The following is an 18,283-nucleotide window of genomic DNA, read 5'->3' on the forward strand; positions in this document are numbered from 1 at the left end:
ATCTCTGTCCTTGATTTTCACACAGCATGGAATTAAGTGGACTCGTGGCAGTGGCAACATGTAGTTATGAAATGGCTTGCAACACAACATGGCTCAATTCACCAATGTAAGAGGTAGAAATATTGACCCCACTTTTACCTCTACCACCCAACTGGTTAACAAGAGGAATATTTAAGGCATGTAGAACATACTTAAGGAGAAACAAAACTGAAATGTGTGCAGTTTTATTTGATCTACACAGTAGGTACAAATTAATTGAAAAGAAAGTGGACTTAAAAAAAAACAAAAATAAACAAACAAATCACAGAACATGGTCCAGAGACCCAGCAAAGGTAGGGAAGGCAGCATAGAGCAGTTATAGGTAAGCATCACCAAGCAGCTGCTACCTCTCCACAAATGTATAGAGTGTATATTTACTATCAAGAATATATTTGTGAATTTGATGTATAGCTTCACACTGTAGTGGACATCAGAATTACAATTTCTCTCAAAAGCAATCCCAGCTACTCGCTGGTGGTTCTTAAGAGCCATGGAAATTGCTGTTTTTAACCCTGATCCAAAGCTCACTGAAGTCAATGAAAAGGGTCACTGATTTCCCTGGGCTTTGGATCAGAGCCATACTGAAAAGTGAGTTACATATAGGGTATTTACAGTAAACTTCAGTGGAACTGGGAGCCAGAGTGTAATCAGCTTTCACCAGGTCAAACATAAAAAATGACAGCTATTAGTGACTGTTCACTGTCGAGCCAGCAGCTCTACAGGAGTAAACTGTATTTCTACTGCATGTCTCAGTTACAGTTTAGTCACTGAAGGCCAGGTTTAAAAAGACATACTATGTTTGAGTAAATTATATTACACTGAAGTAATTACATATTCAATTTTGTTTTATTTTTTCTAACAATATTAAATACATTCAACATCTTTCATAGTCACAAACAACCAAAGCATGAAAATATTTATACATCATGTGATGAGGTTTCTTGCCTTTCTTGCCTCAATTTACTTGCGTAGAAATGGAAGGACTCCTATAAATACAGGAGAGGGAGAAAAAAAATCAATATTCTTGCACTGAAAATTACTAATAGTGAACAAAACCCCACACTTTCTGCGAAATGCCAAATCTATTTATTGTTCTAGGCTATGCACTAGTTATTCTACATCAGGGTTTATAGAATAACTTAAGAAAAATACTTATGTTGAGTAAAAGAAAATTTTGCATGAAATCTTAAGAAAATACCATCAAAAATTTTCACTTATATAAAAATCAAGATATTTCCCAACCTCAATCTGCAATTGTGTGTTTGAGAATAAATGAATAAAATAAAGGAAGCATCTCAGAAGCATCCAGTCATATTAAATGAGAAAAGAAATAAAAAAATGGAGTGAAGGAACATTAGAACATTGAAGTACGAATTCCACTAACTTAGGGAAAAAACCCATAATCACTGCTAGTAGGGAGGTAAAAACGGTATTAAATGATATCGTGTGTTAAAATTAAACTAAAGAACCCCAAATGAGGTTTAAACTACAGTAAGTTGAGTAAAACTGCTCCTAAAAAATGCACATCTTCCTTTGAAACTCTAGGGCAGTTTAGTGCAAGTATCTCGAGGCAGAATTTAGCCCTTAATCCGGTTTACAAAACTGAAAAAGGAAGGACAGAACAGTTTCTTATTGCTACGTACCATAACGAAAAACATACAGAGAAATTATATGTAACAAAGTCTTAGAAAAAGGGCAGAAAAAATTGATTTCAAAAATTTCAAATGGCTGGAAACAGCAACTAATAAAAAATATGTACTGTAAAAAGCATAGATCAAGGGAAGGAAAGCATCTTAACTTTTCAGACTCGGGTATTTGTAGACCATGGGTGGAGAACCTACGGCCCATGGGCTGGATCTGGCCCATTGCTTAATTTCATTCAGCCCACAGTAAGTCTTGACACCATGGGCTGGAAGCCCTGAGCTTGGGCGCCCCCCCTATGGGGCTGGAGCCACAAGCACTGGTTTGCTCCACCACAGGTGGCAAGCCTGGACTTTGGCACACACCCCGCTCCCCCCCCATCCCCATAGGGTTGGAGCCATACGCGCTGGCTCGCCACGCCGTGGACGGGAAGCCCCAAGACTCGCCCCCCCCCCCACTTGTGGGGCTGGAACCATGAGTGCCAGCTTGCCCTGCCGTGGGCGGGAAGCCCGAGCCTTGGTGCCCCCCACTCTCCCCCATGTGTGGCCAGTGATTGATTTTTTTTGTGGGTCAATGGCCAGTGATAGAAAAAAGGTTCCCCACCCCGTTGTAGACTATCCGCCAAAAGAATGCACTGAAGGAAACGTATTTTCACTCTCCCCAAAACAGTTTCATGCATCTGTTGCCCTAAGGAAAGGGGCATTTATAAAGGAGCAAAGCTACAAATTTTTTTTAGTAAAGCCAGTAAGAGTCAAGCTGCAATGGGAAAATTAATTCTACAGCTTTAAAATCCCATCATATCATTGCAATATAAAATAATGTACATTAGAAATAAAACAAGCAATGACCGGACTCTGAAATCCTTTAATTGTCATTGCAATACACATTCTAAAAATCATTTTAAGTTGAAACACTGAGATAAATGCCCCAAGGATATTTGATAAACTCACACCTGTCGATGAGTGCTGATAAGGATCCTGTGCTTTAAATACAAAAAGCCTCAGAAGGTTCTCTTCTCCCATAAGTCAAACCCAATGCAAGATGAATACTGTACCTACAAAACTCAGTACTTCATACATTGACTCCTTTGAGGGTTCTCCATGGAGATATAATCCCTATGTATTTAAGTATGCAACTTGTTTTATTTACATGGAACATATACAAGTTTGCGGAGCGATTTCTTTTTAATCAGAAAAAACACTCACAGGGGGTTCAGTGAACGGGACAGGCTCTCCTGCATTCTTCAGCAGAATTGCCAAACGTTTTAGAAATATCTCATCTGTGTGAATATTCTTGGCTTTCATGTTCTCAAACAGAGCTTTTGCAGAAACAACGTCGTTGTCTAATACTAAGGGAAAAAAATAAAAGTTACAGGAGATGTCTGTTAACAGTTTCTCTTTAGCTGTACACTTCATAACAAATAGATTTCTAGTTTCCTTTATCTCTTAAGGCCAATTCTTTAGGACCATCACAATACTGATAAAAAACAAATCCAGTCCACAAAGCAAATTTCTTTTTTCTTTTGCAATGAGGTTGCATGGCAGATTCCTTTGGTGTTTGCTAGATAGAGATAGGAGCTGCACATTGAGAAGGAAAACATTCTAAGGCTTGAGATGTTTAGGCTACATCTACACTATAAGCTAGAGGGTGTGATTCCCAGCTTGCGAAGGCATACCCATGTTAGCTCTCTTCGAGCTGGCATACTAAAAATAGTAGTGTAGCCCGAATAATATGGCTATCCTGCTTACAAACCCACCTCAAAGACTATCAGCGTTGGAAGGGACCTCAGGAGATCATCTAGTCCAACCCCCTGCTCAAAGCAGGCACAATCCCCAATTTTTTTTTTTTTTTGCCCCAGATCCCTAAATGGCTCCCGCAAGGATTGAACTCACAACCCTAGGTTTAGCAGGCAAATGCTCAAACCACTGAGCTATCCCTCCACCCCCCGAACCCTGTGGGTACGTATTCAGCATAGCTAGCACATGCCACCACTGCTAATGCTATCCTGGCTATACTGTGTTTAGCATGCTAGCTTGAGGACAGCCAGTACATGTCTACACAAGCTGGCAATTATACCCCTACCTCGTAGCATAGACGTAGCCGTAGAGCCAATGGCCTCTTACTGGAGTGAATGATAGAGACCAACTGTATTGCAGTTCAGAATCAGTGAATCCTAGGTCTGTGGCTTGCAGACTCATTTTCCCTTTCAAATAATCATGGCATGATCCAGAACTCTGTGCTGAGCTTGTTGCTCACTTTGAAAGTTACCTACTCAGAAATCCCTTTTGCACAAAATGCACAACAAATCTGTATACACAGGGGCATCACATCACATTCAGATGTTAAAACTGTACATCTGCAATGAGGGATAAACTCCTGCATCTTCAGCTCCAAAGATACAAGCCTCTACAGTTCTAACGAAAGGAGACTCTCTCCATTAGCTGTCACTATAGCAGCAGAATGTTTTTCTTCTGTGGGTCAGTCATTAGCGGGGAATGATACACCAACACACACTATAAGTTGTGCTAGTGAAAGGAGAACACAATCTTTTAGAAAACCTGCTGGAAGACTCACATTCCAGAATATCCCCAGTATATTTTTCTATATTTTTTACAAACAAGTTTTTCCTTTTAATGCTTTGAAGTAGGTCCATTCCACCTTACCAACCAGGAGCAAATCTCTTGCTGAGATATTAACCTTTAAGAAAGAGAGACTGATTTAAAGCTTAATTGTTTTGGAGATTGCCAATGTTTCTCTAGATATAGAACACAGGGCTCATCATCTGTATCAGCCTCTAGCTAATAGATTTCTCACAAACATAAAACTCCACTCACCTTTTGCTATTGGAAGGAAAGAGCTTTATTTCTCTTTCTTCCAAAATAGAAGTCGAAGCAGAAAGAAAGTGGTCGTTGCTCATTTGTTCTTACACCTTTGACTGCACCCCCTCCTCCTGCCCATGATTAACTTTGCTACTATCCAAAGCTTTCCCCAGGCAGCATGAAGTTGAAATGACCCTTGACAGATCTGCTGCTGCCAACAGGGTTCTAACAGCACTAAACCGTCCAGTTCTGTTAATTTTGCTGCTGGTTGGCAAACTCAGAAGCAGCAGCAGAACTGGAGTTGGCCTCTCTGCAGGCTCAGGAAGACCTTGCTGTATTGCTTAACATTTTGTTCACCTTTGGAAGTTATCTTATAAATTATAAATGTTACAAACTTAATTTTTTTTTTTAAAAAAAGAATGCTTAAATTCTGTAGAATCTGATAGTTTAGACCCCAGAAAAAAGTTTCCCACTCACACCTGGTGAGTGGGTGAACTTCTTTTTCAACGTGGGAGGCTACAGAACCTGCACAATGTGACGGTTTAAAGAAAGTGTAACAGAATTGTTAACTTCCCATTTCTTTAAACTAGACGTATCTATTGTATGAAAAACAAAAATGAGAAAGAGCTAACACCTGGATTACGTTTTATGGACCACGCAACTGAAATTTCACTTGATAATTCTCCATTCTTGAAAGAAAAGCAGTTTGAAGAAATTTTTTTCCCACATGCAAGAATCCAGTCCCAGAGGAGGATGACATTTCAGATAAGAAAAAAAAGAGTGACTGTCCCCTTACTTGTTCATAGCTGGAGATGTCTGCAATAATCAATCCTCACTTTCCTTTCAGATAGAAAATAATTCCTCTGTGGGAAGAGGTGGCCTGTGTTCCTACCACAAGCTTGCAAAACTCTTATGAAAGTATTTGCCTTAGTACAAAATTGACTTGCCTACAATTTATTATGATGACTGACAGTAAGAGAAAACTAATGATATTTTATTTGCCCAACAAACAATTACTCTGGATGAGTAGAATTTCACAAGGCTGCCGACAGATGGATGAGCAATTCAGATTCAGGGAAGACTAGAGGATGTTAATAATATAAGGTCAAATTCAGCAAAGATTGAATCACCTTCTATGGAATGATTTGTGAAAAGTGTCCCTATAAAGAAAGGGAGAGACCCAGACACTCAAAAAAGGACATTTAGTAGGACAAAGAATTCAGACCTTCTAGATTACTTGTAAGAACTCACCAACTGGACATGACTCATCTGTTTAAAAATCTTTGAACATTTAGAAGTGAGATTTAGCTTCCATATTCATGCCAAAAGAACCTCCCCTTTTGTAGGTAATTCTGTGTTATCTTATAAGATGACCTCATTTATAACAAAATTATGTGACTGCAAAACTGTTCACCTAAATTATTGCTATTTTTTAAGGTTGCTGCGCAAATGTGAAGAATCTAAGCTTTTTTTTTTTTTTTTTAAAATAAAGTCATGTTTCTAGTCCTTGTATTTGGAAAGACAGTCTTCTAGCTGAAATGAATGTTACCATGAAGTATTTTCTTCTAGAGCCAGCAGACAACCTCAGAGGTTTGAAATACTTGAAATCTAAGGGCAAAGGTTTAAATATCAACCATGTTAACTATTTCACTGCTGTCCATTTTAGCAGAAACATGAAGTTGGTGTGCTTACCCATCCATTGTTGAAAGTACAAAAGTTGCAGATACTGGAAGTGGATTGGTACAAGGCAATTAATTACTGTTAAAGTTTGCTGGAGTATCATAGAGTTGTAGGGCTGGAAGGGACCTCAAGAGTTCATTTAATCCAGCCCCCTGCACTTAGGCAGGACCAAGTTATACTATACCTAGACCAGCCCTGACAACTGTTTGTCTAACATATTCTTAAAAACCTCTAATGACAGGGATTCCGCAACCTTCCTTGGAAGCCTATTCCAGTGCCTAACTATCCTTATAATTAGGAAGTTTTTCCTAATATCTAACCTAAATCTCCCTTGCTGTAGATTAAGCTGGTCACTTAGTTCCTATCTTCAGCAGACATGGGAAACAATTGATCACTGTCCTCTTTATAACAGCCCTTGACACATACATGTATATGTATTTGGGGAGAAGGCATGTGCACCCACACTTCTCCCTTCCCCATAACCCTAAAGTCCCAATAGAGACCCAGTAGATCAGAAGGGGGAGTGTACCAGGAATCTGCTAAAACTGGTAAACACGGAACTAGGCAACTACATGAAGTTCTAAAGGAAGACAAACACAAATACTCACAATGCTGGTTCAGAATGCTACCTTCAGAGCAAGGCAGGTTACTGTGAGCACAGTACATCTTTGCTCCAAGCTCTGTAGAGGCTACCCATTTGTTTCCAAGAATAATTTATGGTGCTGCTTATGGGATAGTTATTTTTGGCTCTTCATTATGTACAGGTGTCAGCAGTTTAGGTCGGTTAAAACGCATCTGCTATCTATTCCTGGCATACCACCTTATAGGACAAAGAAGCAGGGAATTTTCAAGTAGATGGTCATTCACTTATGGAGCTAACTTTTATTGGTGTCTTGTCAGTTAGGTGATCTTCAGTGAACAGAAAGCAGCAGAGTTCTGGATGGCGATATGGTAAGGTCTTCCGAACAGTGAAGGAAGCACCGAACTGAAGAATCATTGGGGGGTTTTGTTTTGTTAGTGACTGCATTGTTTTGATGGTTTTGAATAATATGGGGTTACTAGTGTTGCAATGATAGATGGCATATTTACTGTGTGAGAACATCTACAATTCCTCTCAAAGGTTTTCTGGTGGTTTTTTTTTTTTTAAAACAACATTATATTATGCTGTGGTGGGGAGAATGGTGGTTGTTTGTCTTTTGATTTTGCATTTTTAACACATTTTGCTGAGAGGTTTATTCCTTTTTGCTTGTACTGTATACTCATGGAGAAGATTACATTATCACTCTTTAAATAAAATTGGAGCTTCATGTCACAAAAAGCTAGGCTCAGGACACAGAGGCATGTAAGATTCTAGCTGTGTGCTGTCAGAGGGGTTGCATGTCCTGGCATTTCAACTTTGGATATGCTGCAGTCAGGCATCCAAATAAGTGGCCTGATTTTCAGAGGTCCTGAGCACTTGTAGTTCCCCATTGACTTCTACAAAAGGAAGAGTTATTTGGCATCTCTGAAAATCAGTTATGTGTTGGTGTGCTTAGGCTCCCAAGAGCCTGATTGTAGCACCCATACATACTAATTCTAGAGATATAAAACAACATTCACTGTGTTCATGGTGTGTTCCCAATAGGACTAATGAGATCACTTAAGTGTTGCAAAATGTTGCTGGAGTTAAGGCAAAAGTTCTCTTCCCTTTCAGGGCATGGAAACAATACTATTGCAGTATCCTCTGCAGAGTTCTGGCCAGGGATCCACTAGCCACTCCCCCATCCATGACATTAGCCACAGCCAATGTGACAACTACTGTGGTACACTACACATCAATGCATGAGGAGGAAGTGAAGTCCTCCTAGGTGGCTCTCCTCAACGTCGGGACACCTTGAACCTCCTGCAAAGCAGAACCTTTCTGGTTCAACTGCTTTTGAGACCTTCCATGGCCCTTCTGAAGGCCTCAAGATATGCTCCTTACTAAACAGCAACTCCGAATTTAATACGTTACCATGACATTTCAGGAGGTAAGAGTATACAATTTCCATTTCTGGGAAGTCAGGAACCAGATCAAGCAGTGTCTTGATTTTCTGCCCCTAGGAAATTAAATACATACAACAGAAACAGTGCTTACAATAAGTCTTAAAGAACAGGGCTATACAACTTGGGCACTTATATTTCCATTATGGCTGAGTCTTTCAGATGAAATTTATAGGAGGACTGGACTATTCAATTTGACAGCTGATCTTCACATTTCTTTTCATTATTTCACATGCAGCATGAAAAACGGGACAAAATATTAAAGATAGTTTCCCAAATCCATTATTAGGCTTTTAAAGTCAGTGGGAGTGTTGCCAATGCCTTTGATGGAGTCAGGATTTCACTCCCCCATGTTAAAAAATGCAGAACAACCAGCTGGCGGACAGTACCGCCCCCCCCCCATATTTTTTTAATCAGGCCATTAATTAAGGTACCTAAATATAAATGTAAGAAACTAATTTTAGTTTCTAATTTTTGGAACTCTTGCCCTGCAAGTACAAAATAATGATACAAATTAAATTAAATCTGTATCTAAAAATAATGAAGTAGTTTCTTTCCTCATGTTTTTTTAATATGTGGACAGATTTCAAATTATGTAGAATCAGGGTGTATGCAAGAACCTGCACACATATGCAAACCATGTATATGTGCATAAAACTGATACGCCCTAATTTGAAATGTGCCCTCCAATGTAAACCTCATTATACAGTGATTGGCCTGGCTAACTGGTTTGTGATCTTACAATGCAGTTAACAAATAAGCTCAAATTTTCATATTGGAAAATATGTGCATGCTTACTGTAGTACAGAAAGCAGACAGTTATAGAGGACTGAGTAAGAGGAAGTTGCATAAAAACGTGTGACGTTTGGACTCTCTATTATGTATGGAGAACAGAGGAATTGTTGAACTAAAAAAGAAACAGAATTATAGTATTCTGTAAACACCCAAGCACACTGAATATTCACTATAAAATAAATTGGGTTCCTGATGCGAATTCTATAGATTAATGATATAATCTGAAGTTAATGTTAAACCTGTCGATATTTTGGATGGGAAAAAGAAAAAGCAATGTCTGATCAAAACTAGCTTTGAAAACCACAGTAATTAACCTTGTTAGTATGTTTTGGCTCAACTTTCTTGCTGGGCTGACAAACCTTCTTGCAACACATTAATATGCAAGTGTTCTAAATTCCAAACTCATCCAAAAGTTGTTATCCAGGACTGATTAAATAAGAATGCTGCTAATATATTTAATTACATTCATGCAAATATTATACCTGTCCTGGTTTCTGTGAAGATTTAGCAATGAAAGCCATCAGAGTTCCCTTTTGTTCAGCTATTCCACCACACCTCTTTAAAAAAAAAAAAAAAGGAAAAATTAAAATAATAGCATCAGTTAGTGTAGCTTCTTGATAAACAAACTGGCTAAGGTGAACATTTCCAATTAAAAAGGTTCACAATAATACAGTAATATATCATTAGCTAGCAGTAGGGCCTAATAAAAGACCATTAATTAAAAAATACCCCCTAAATAAAAACAAATGCACGCCATGCCAAGCTTTTGTAAATGCTGTCCTTGGCATGGTAAGCATGAAGTTTGTTTAAAAGAAAAGGGAGAAAAAATCAAATGCCTTAACATCCCAGAGAAATGAGGCTTAGGACTGCAAAAGAAAGAGGGGGTAAAAAGAAACACTATTCCTCTCCAATTATACTGCCAAGCATTCACAAGTGAGCTAGGGATCATAAGGTTAATTATACATTTAATAAGGTGTCAGGGAGATAACTGCTCGTTTCTTTATAAAAATTAAAACGTACAAAGCAAGTTCTCTTTAAAGTATAATTACCTACACTTATGCATACAAAAGGACTGATTTCAATCTCTCTATTTTATAAAAGGCTTTCATTGCAACAGACAGCCAGTGCTTGAGAAAGTCAAAAGTTAAACTTAAAAAAAGTTTATGTGACAGACCAGATAAATCAAGTGTCTATCTCATCTTAGAAACTATAGTAAAATCAAATATGCAAGACAATATTTTAGTTATGTTCAGTGGAAGTGTCATTCTTATACATTTTAAAATACACATTGTTTTTTATAACTTTAAAACAAACTACAAATACTAAAATGCACTAGGAACAAACACACTGGGGAATGTATATACACACATGCACACACAAAATGAATTTATAATATAAACTGATATTTTAGACATGTGTGAACAATAAATAATTCTTCACTGCATTAAGAATATACTATGTAAATAATATTGTTTGACAAGTTCTTGAAAGTCCAGGTGAAAAGGTTATTGTTTGGCACCTCATTCTATCAAGGAAAGGAAAACTGATGGAATGTTGAAATCCATATAGCCCAAATGTTCTGTCAAATATTTGCTTTATGACAACAGTGTAAAAGCGTTTTGTGGGGAAACTTACAATATTATTGCTACTGGTACTTGCCATCCTCACCTACTGTCACTCTGGGAATTCAGTTCTTTTAAGAGGAATGGAACATAGTCTACAAAAGGAATATATTTGCATATCCCCTTCACAGGCTAAGATATCAACACAAATATGTCTTTTTCAAAGTTTTATATTTTTAAAAAGGTAAGGAACACCTTCACTTGCAAAATGGTAAATGTAAAAGTTACAGTGAAAAGCTTTTCACAGCATATAATTTATGTTGTACCACCATAAAAACTACACAACGCTTTCTTAAGAGATGTCAGTGACATCTTAAAGACCACGTTTAAAAATTATGTCCTCACATGTGTTACTAATATCATTTTAGATTATTACAATGAAAAGGATTCAACATTTATGCTGTTGGGTTATTTTTTGCACTTCATACAGTTTGGATAATGTAAAGAAGCTGGTCAATATCACTTTCTTCTTTCCAAATATTAGTGCACTACTTGAGCTGCAGCATTGTATGGGAGTGTTTAAACCCAAATATAAATGGTTTCAACTCACATTTCCCCTACCCCCAAAAATAATTTTCTCTTTCACACACTGAATTTAACATCTAAACTACCTAATAATGTCCATATTTAAACCCCCCCAACACTGTAAAATAATCAACATTTTGTGGTACATAATCAAAATCTACCCAAGAAGCTATTTCTAATATTATACAGGACAGTAAATTCCAATTTTGCAGTAATAAAATTTTACACAAAGTACAGATGGAAAGTACAAAGGAAAAAAAAATTTAAATCAACACTCTCTTGCTGCATTTGCAATCCAGAGTGAGAACCTGAAAGTTAAACTAACCATTGATTTTCATTGTTTAATCCAAGAGAAATGTTAATTAAATAGTGAAATGTAAAATGGATAGTTAAAATGGAAAGAATTTTAAACATCTATGATGTTATGACTAATATAAGTGAAGAAATAGGTTTGCTTATGATGTCATTTTTAAGTTGACCATGCCCATTTAAAATAATGCGCAGATACCCAATATATCTGTGCAAACAATAATAAAGAAAATGAAGATTCCACAGTGTGTAATGTTCAAATAATATGCTTAATCCTATAGCAATAGTCATTGATGAAATTTCACTATCTTCATTCCTGTTAATAAAATAAAACTGTTCCTGAAGGTTTAAAAAAAAGGAGAATGAATAAAGTGGAGGTTTTCCATTCCTTTTACTGTTTAAAGTACTTAGCAGCCGGTAAAAACCAAAGTGAATACAGTACTGCTTACTATCAGAAATTGGTAACAGGCCTCAATTTGACACAGGGAGTCTACACAAACACAGCAATCTGCAGGATCACTGTGATTGTTTGACTGCCACCTGCTGGGAAGAGACTCCCTGTCTGAGCCTGTTTGTGTATACTGCCAGTGGCAGCTCTGATCACCCACAGTTCTTTCTGCATTTGGCTCAGGTTTATATTTAGCTCTGTTAAAATGGCATGAATACAGTTGTCTCGTTCGCTGAAGATTGCTAATTTAACTGAGACTGTAGGCCACAGAGACCTGCATTTGTCATTTAATGCGTCTGTGACACACAAGTGAACAGAAAGCAAATTCAGCTCTTAATAACCTTGAATAAAGCACACACAACATTTGAGTAGTCAAGTGAGATGCTGCATTTAAAAAGGAAACATTGTCCACTTTTTGTTTGCAAACTGTGTAGCTATAGAGATGCATGGTATTTAAAGTATTACAGAAATTAGAGAGATCAAAGGGAAATTGTTCTTTTGCAAGAAGAGACTGCTATCCGATGAAGTGAGCTGTAGCTCACGGAAGCTTATGCTTAAATAAATTTGTTAGTTTCTAAGGTGCCACAAGTACTCCTTTTCTTTTTGCGGATACAGACTAACATGGCTGCTACTCTGAAACCTATATAACTGAGCATTCGTGCAGAACCACTTGCCTATGACAGGAGTTCAAATGAGATACGAGTTCTCCTTCCCTTGTTTCAGGGCATTTCACATTAGAGGAAAACAAACCATTATTCTTTTCCCACGCTGGCACCCATAAAACTACTAGTCTATAATTTGGGACTATCTACCCAGGCCATGCTACTGCAATTCACATTGTAATTTAGGTGCACTAGCATCAGCACACTCCGTACACTGCACTCTAACACACACACCTACGTTTGATAATTTCTCAATTTACTTATGACAAGCTCGGAACACTACTATTCTTCTCCTGGTATATTATTACCTGTAGTAGAAATCTGCCATCATCCACTCTTCCTGCATCCACATACTGAAGGAAAAGATCTGTGGCAGGTTTGTAAACTCCAAATTGATTGACCAATCGTTCTGCCATGGCACTTACTGCAAAATGACAGGTATGTAAGGAATATATTTCATTTTAAAAGTCACTTTTAGAAACTTTACTGGCATGGTTTTTGTTGAATAAGACAGGATTTTATATGTAATTATGTTTAATAAGGTTTCTATTTAACGAGCATATTTAATTTCACTACAAATAACTTACGTTTTTCCAAAGCTGGCTCCAATCTTTCCTCAATCACCTTTCTAAACACATAGGACATACTTGTGATTGGTGAATCAGGATTTTGCATTCCAGAGATAAACAAAGGCTCAATATATTCCACCGCCATATCAAGGTTATTGCTTAAAAAAAAAAAAGTTGCATTGGTTTAGTTTCTGACATTAAAACTCAAACTAAAAGAAGCAGGTACATGAATGTTTTATTTTTCTACATTAATATTACACACAGTAGCAATGTTAAAAGTACCTATGACTCCATTCATGCAGATATTGTAACAACACAAAGTGAAACAAATTTATGGCTGAATGGATAAAATCACCAGTAACAATATTTTTCTGGAATGAACTTTGACCTGTACAATGCTAAAGTAACTGACTTTTTTTAAAATTTTTATTTAAGTATTAAAGATGACTGCTGGTTAGCTACTTAAAGAGGGTGTTCTGCAAACCTAAAAGGTAAAAATAAAACATTAAGGGATGGTATTTGAATAATTAATACAGAAAACTCAAGGAATATTTTTTTATAATATTTTATTTAATATTTACCTGAATTTTTCATAGATGTCTTTCTGGATGTGAAAAATGATATTAAACGTAATTTCTTTAGCAGCTTTGTCTGTGGTTTGTTTTAACTTAGGAAGGAGTACACTGTAGCATACTCTTATAAAATCATGGGCACAAGGTACAGTATTCATAAAATGCCACGTCTACATTTAGCGTTCTAAAAGTTTAAATGACCATACTCTTGCCTCAGTCCATTCTAAAAATAATTATTATAATAGTACTTAAAGGAATCTTTAATTTGAGCAAAACAAATGTTTGGTTAATTAGAAATACAGCACATTTCAGCATTTATAAGCTACTGAAAACACAAAAGCATATTTAAATATCCATAAGGGTCTATTGTTGCTGAATGCCACAACTTGATGACCAATTTTTTTTTTGAAAAGGCAAGGGCACAGGATTTTTGCTATTGAAAAACAGAAGTCTTTGCATGTAGCCTGCTATGTTAACATGAAGTTAGTTGTGATAAGAGAAAGAAAATTGATTACACTGTTTTATGCAATAAGTACCTCTGTATAATCTGATCTATCTAGTTCTTGTATTTATCCTAAATTGGAGTGATTACATGACAAGGCTTTGACACTCCTCCATGGACAGAACATGGAAATATAGTATAATATGCTATTTAAGAGACTGATCCCACAAAATCTTACTCATATGAGTTCCCATTTCTTATGCAAATAATCAATTCACATCACTTTAAATTAATTACTCCTGTACAAAAAGACTGCTCATAAAGTTAAAGGTTTTGCAGGATTGGGTCCTTAAAGTAACAGTATTTTCAGCCACTAGATATCATACTTAAGCTCACTATTAGAACAGACCTGCTTGTCTCTCCCCACTCAATTGAAATGATCTTACGGTTCCAAATACCTTAGCTGGGTATTTTTTCTGGTCCTAAATGCCTGAGGCAATCGTAGATATCTACTATGTCTTACATATTTCTATAGCTCTCCTGCTGAATTAGGGACAGAGTTGGCTCTATCTTGTGAGAGTGGCTTGAAATAAAAAATACAAATAAATAAGAAAATAACAGAATGCGAGACTCCTGAGGACTATTTCCAACAGAGGTAGCTTGAGAAACTCAAAGTTTAAAAGAAAAAAAATCAAAGTCAATTCACAGGAACCTACTGAAGTTACATAAAGAGGATGAGTGAGCAAAGAACCAATATGAAAGTTAAAATAAAAATGCCAGACCATTACGCTATAAATCTGAGTCAAAGTATATGGATGACTTTAGGGGACAATTAACACAATGGAAATTGTGGTCATACAGTAGTATGGCAAGTGGATTTTTTTTTTAAATACTCTTCTTATAGCTTTTACGTTAATGAAAAATAGACCAGTAGTAGGCAACTTGCTGGTAGGCAAGTTATTTAACTAGTACCTTTGGAAAGTGCACACTCAACCTCTACATTTCATAACTACCTCTGGAATGGCTAGTAGTTTCAGTTCTCCAGTTAGAACTTTTGATGTCTGGTGAACTTTCAAGTTCTATATTTACACACACACACACCCACCCACCCACCGCTGGCAAAAGAGTAACTAACATGATTAAGTCCCTAATTTTCAGCATTCAGACTTCAATAAACTTTGCATCAGGCCTTAAATGAGAACTATAATATGCACAAGTGTTGAGGACAGGAAGTATTACAACCAGCTGAAGCTATGGGTAGGCAGGGTTTGGTAAGTACACAGATTTTTACATCATTATGTCACTCAAAGTTCTCCCAACTAATAGTTGCAAGTCAGACCCTATGTTTCATTAAATGATTTTCAGGCTCCACTGTGCATGTAAAAGAAACCTGAAAAGCAGCCAACTTGGCCAGAACACTAGTATCCAATCAATCTTAATGAAGGAAAACAAGTGAAGTAAGGCGCAACAGTACACTTTCCCCTCCTTGTACAAAAAAAGCCATACCAACCCTGCAAGTACTTACTTCTTGATGTGAGCCAATACAGTGTTATTGACAAAAAGCATGCGAGATAAACCAATTGAGGCTGCCAGGTTTTCTACCATCTTCTCAACTGTGCATATGCTCTCCACATCGCCTTTCATAGCCAGAGCCTGAACGAGCCGAGTCACAGCTAGTGGAATAGGTACCATGTCACTTTCAACGACTGTTTTTAGAGTAGACATAGCATCTAGTCAGGATGAAAAGGGAGAAAGAAAATGAAGATTTCAGTAGAGAAGCAGACCTTATTGACATTATTATTAGCCTTACTTGTTCTATTTAAAAAAAAACAAATACACAGAAAAATAGCCCTAAAACAGCTGCAGTTAAATACAATATTAAACGAGTATATAAATGAAGGTCTCAGCAGGGCTTTTTCATGTTTAACAATTAAGTACAGGAAGATAAAATCTTCTAAACCTTGTTCACTGGAAAACCTTGACAGGATTCCTAAACAATATTTTTGACACTTCACACCCAAGGAAAGCAGCCATATTATGAATGTTTTCCCCTCATACTCCTCACTGAAGCCTGGAAGTATTTAACTTATTGTTCTAAAACAGATTGTGACCCAGTTTCCCTTGTTATGAAGCCTTTGCCATTGGAGATATTGGATACCCTAGCTAAGATATTTTGTTTAAAATAAAGTGCATCAAATGAGTAAAATCGTTGGAATCCAAGAATATCACTAATTTTCTTTTCAATAGGCTTTAGAAAAAATACAATATTGGATAAAACTACATGGTATGAATTTACACACAAGTATAAATAACCAGACATCAGTTATTTGTGAAAACTGAAGAGCAATCTTGCCAACCTATAAAGCAGTAAAACCACATTAACTACAAGCTTCAATATCAATCCTCTTGCTGGCACTAATTTAAAACAACAAAAACAAAAAAAATCTTCTCCACTAAACATTCCTCTAAACTATGATTGTTCTTAATTTACATTATACACAAGCAAGCATAAAAAGAAAGACATACTCCTCTTGTAAAAACCTCTCACTGCTTACCAGCACAGGTAGGATTTATCAAAGGTAATAATTATAATATCAAAGGATAACACTTCTAACATAACACATACACATTCTTGAACTCTGTAGCATTAACATTTAGGTTCTCTATACAGGTACAGGCTGCTACCCCACAATCCAAACATTATTTTTTATAGAAGGACAAGAAAATACTGTACAGTATGCCTAATCCCCACAGCAAACTCCCAACCCTGGTTTAGTTTGCTATCTTGTTTTGACAGTCTTAACAAAGACATGCGGGACAAGATTCCTATAGCCTGAAAACTAAACTGAATTACCTGCCACTTTCAAATTTTCCTCCCTATCTCACGTGTTGCCCATTAGCAGTTCAGATGTTGCTTGACTGGCCTTCTCAGGAACAGGACACTATAAGAAGAGTCTTAGACAACATTACACAAACCCAGCAACACTGCAAAAAACTACTAACGGCAACAACAAATGCATTCTGTATGTCCTTCTTAGTGCTACACCTATAAAAACTCTTAAAATTCTTACTATTCCTAATGTGAATTTACATTTTTAGAATGTTTGTCATAAACCAATGTTTACCCTCATGTCTGACCATGTTTTTCTCTACAGCCTGCAACCCCAAAACAAAGCTCTAAAACCTTTTATCCAATACAAACCGGTTCCTACTAAAAACATGTGATACATCTTTTAAGAAGGGTTAAGCTCTCCAAAGGATATAAATCTTTTTATATAGCACTACAAGTGTACATGGTGTGTCACACAGAAAGGTATGACAGTTAAAGGATGGAAAGAGATACTTGGAACAAAGTTTACAACAGTGAAAAATCACAATACGCTTACTGTTATTCACACATCTTATTAGCTCTTTTTAGGTTTTTTTTTTTTAATTACTTAGTATATTTAAATTTGGGGGAAGTATCCAGGAAGCAGGACAGAGTGGAAGTTAGAAACAGGACTTTAGGGGAGGGGGCAAAAATAAAAAGAAAGCCTTTGCATTTTGGGGAAGAACTGTGAAACATTTTTCAGGCACACCTATACTAAATCGTAACTATGACTGAAAGCTTCTCAGTTTACTATTTCAAGGCCTTCTCTGCAGGGAAAGGGGTAGAAACTGTTTTTGTTGATGTTGATGGAAGCTGCACTTCTTTATTATTTATAGGTTACCAAAATCAGGGCAAAGGAAGAAGGTCTATGGCTATGGTTTCAGTGACTGAAAGCAGTGAGTTTTGAAGGACAGAAATTGTTTAATGGACAAGATCAGGGAGGATATTCCAAGCATAATGGGAGTCATTCCTGGAAACCAATGCAGATCTCAAGGGAGCAGCAAAGAGAGTGAGAGGCATGCAAGGAGGAGGGATTTTTTAGCACATGTTGGATAGAATTGAGGTGGTACAATGAGAGAATCTGGAATGCCAAGGGAAAAAAGTTACAATAGTCAAAATAGACCAGAGTATTGGCCAAGGATTCAGTAGTGGGTTACGAGGAAAGGAAGAATTCTGGAGATAGTACTAAAGAAAGAACTTACAAAACCTAGCAACATGCTGGACTGAGGACAAAGCAGAAGGGAGAGTGAAATCAAATATGACAGGTTG

At 36.9% G+C, this 18,283-nt stretch overlaps 1 protein-coding gene across 1 annotated transcript in view; it reads right to left on the reverse strand.

Moving 5' to 3' along the window:
* Window positions 1-208: 208 nt before the first annotated feature.
* LRPPRC (leucine rich pentatricopeptide repeat containing) overlaps window positions 209-18,283 on the reverse strand; it is a 168,360-nt gene continuing 150,285 nt past the window's right edge. Inside the window, exons 32-38 of the mRNA XM_048843005.2 lie at window positions 15,671-15,875; window positions 13,150-13,289; window positions 12,871-12,986; window positions 9,479-9,553; window positions 8,173-8,257; window positions 2,886-3,028; window positions 209-1,025 (exon numbers count right to left, since the gene is read on the reverse strand). Of these exons, the coding sequence (XP_048698962.2) occupies window positions 957-1,025; window positions 2,886-3,028; window positions 8,173-8,257; window positions 9,479-9,553; window positions 12,871-12,986; window positions 13,150-13,289; window positions 15,671-15,875 (833 nt within the window). The 3' untranslated portion in view covers window positions 209-956. The remainder of the gene's footprint in view (window positions 1,026-2,885; window positions 3,029-8,172; window positions 8,258-9,478; window positions 9,554-12,870; window positions 12,987-13,149; window positions 13,290-15,670; window positions 15,876-18,283) is intronic.

The sequence above is a fragment of the Caretta caretta genome, chromosome 3 (assembly GCF_965140235.1).
Source record: "Caretta caretta isolate rCarCar2 chromosome 3, rCarCar1.hap1, whole genome shotgun sequence".
In the NCBI taxonomy this organism is placed as follows: Eukaryota; Metazoa; Chordata; order Testudines; family Cheloniidae; genus Caretta; species Caretta caretta.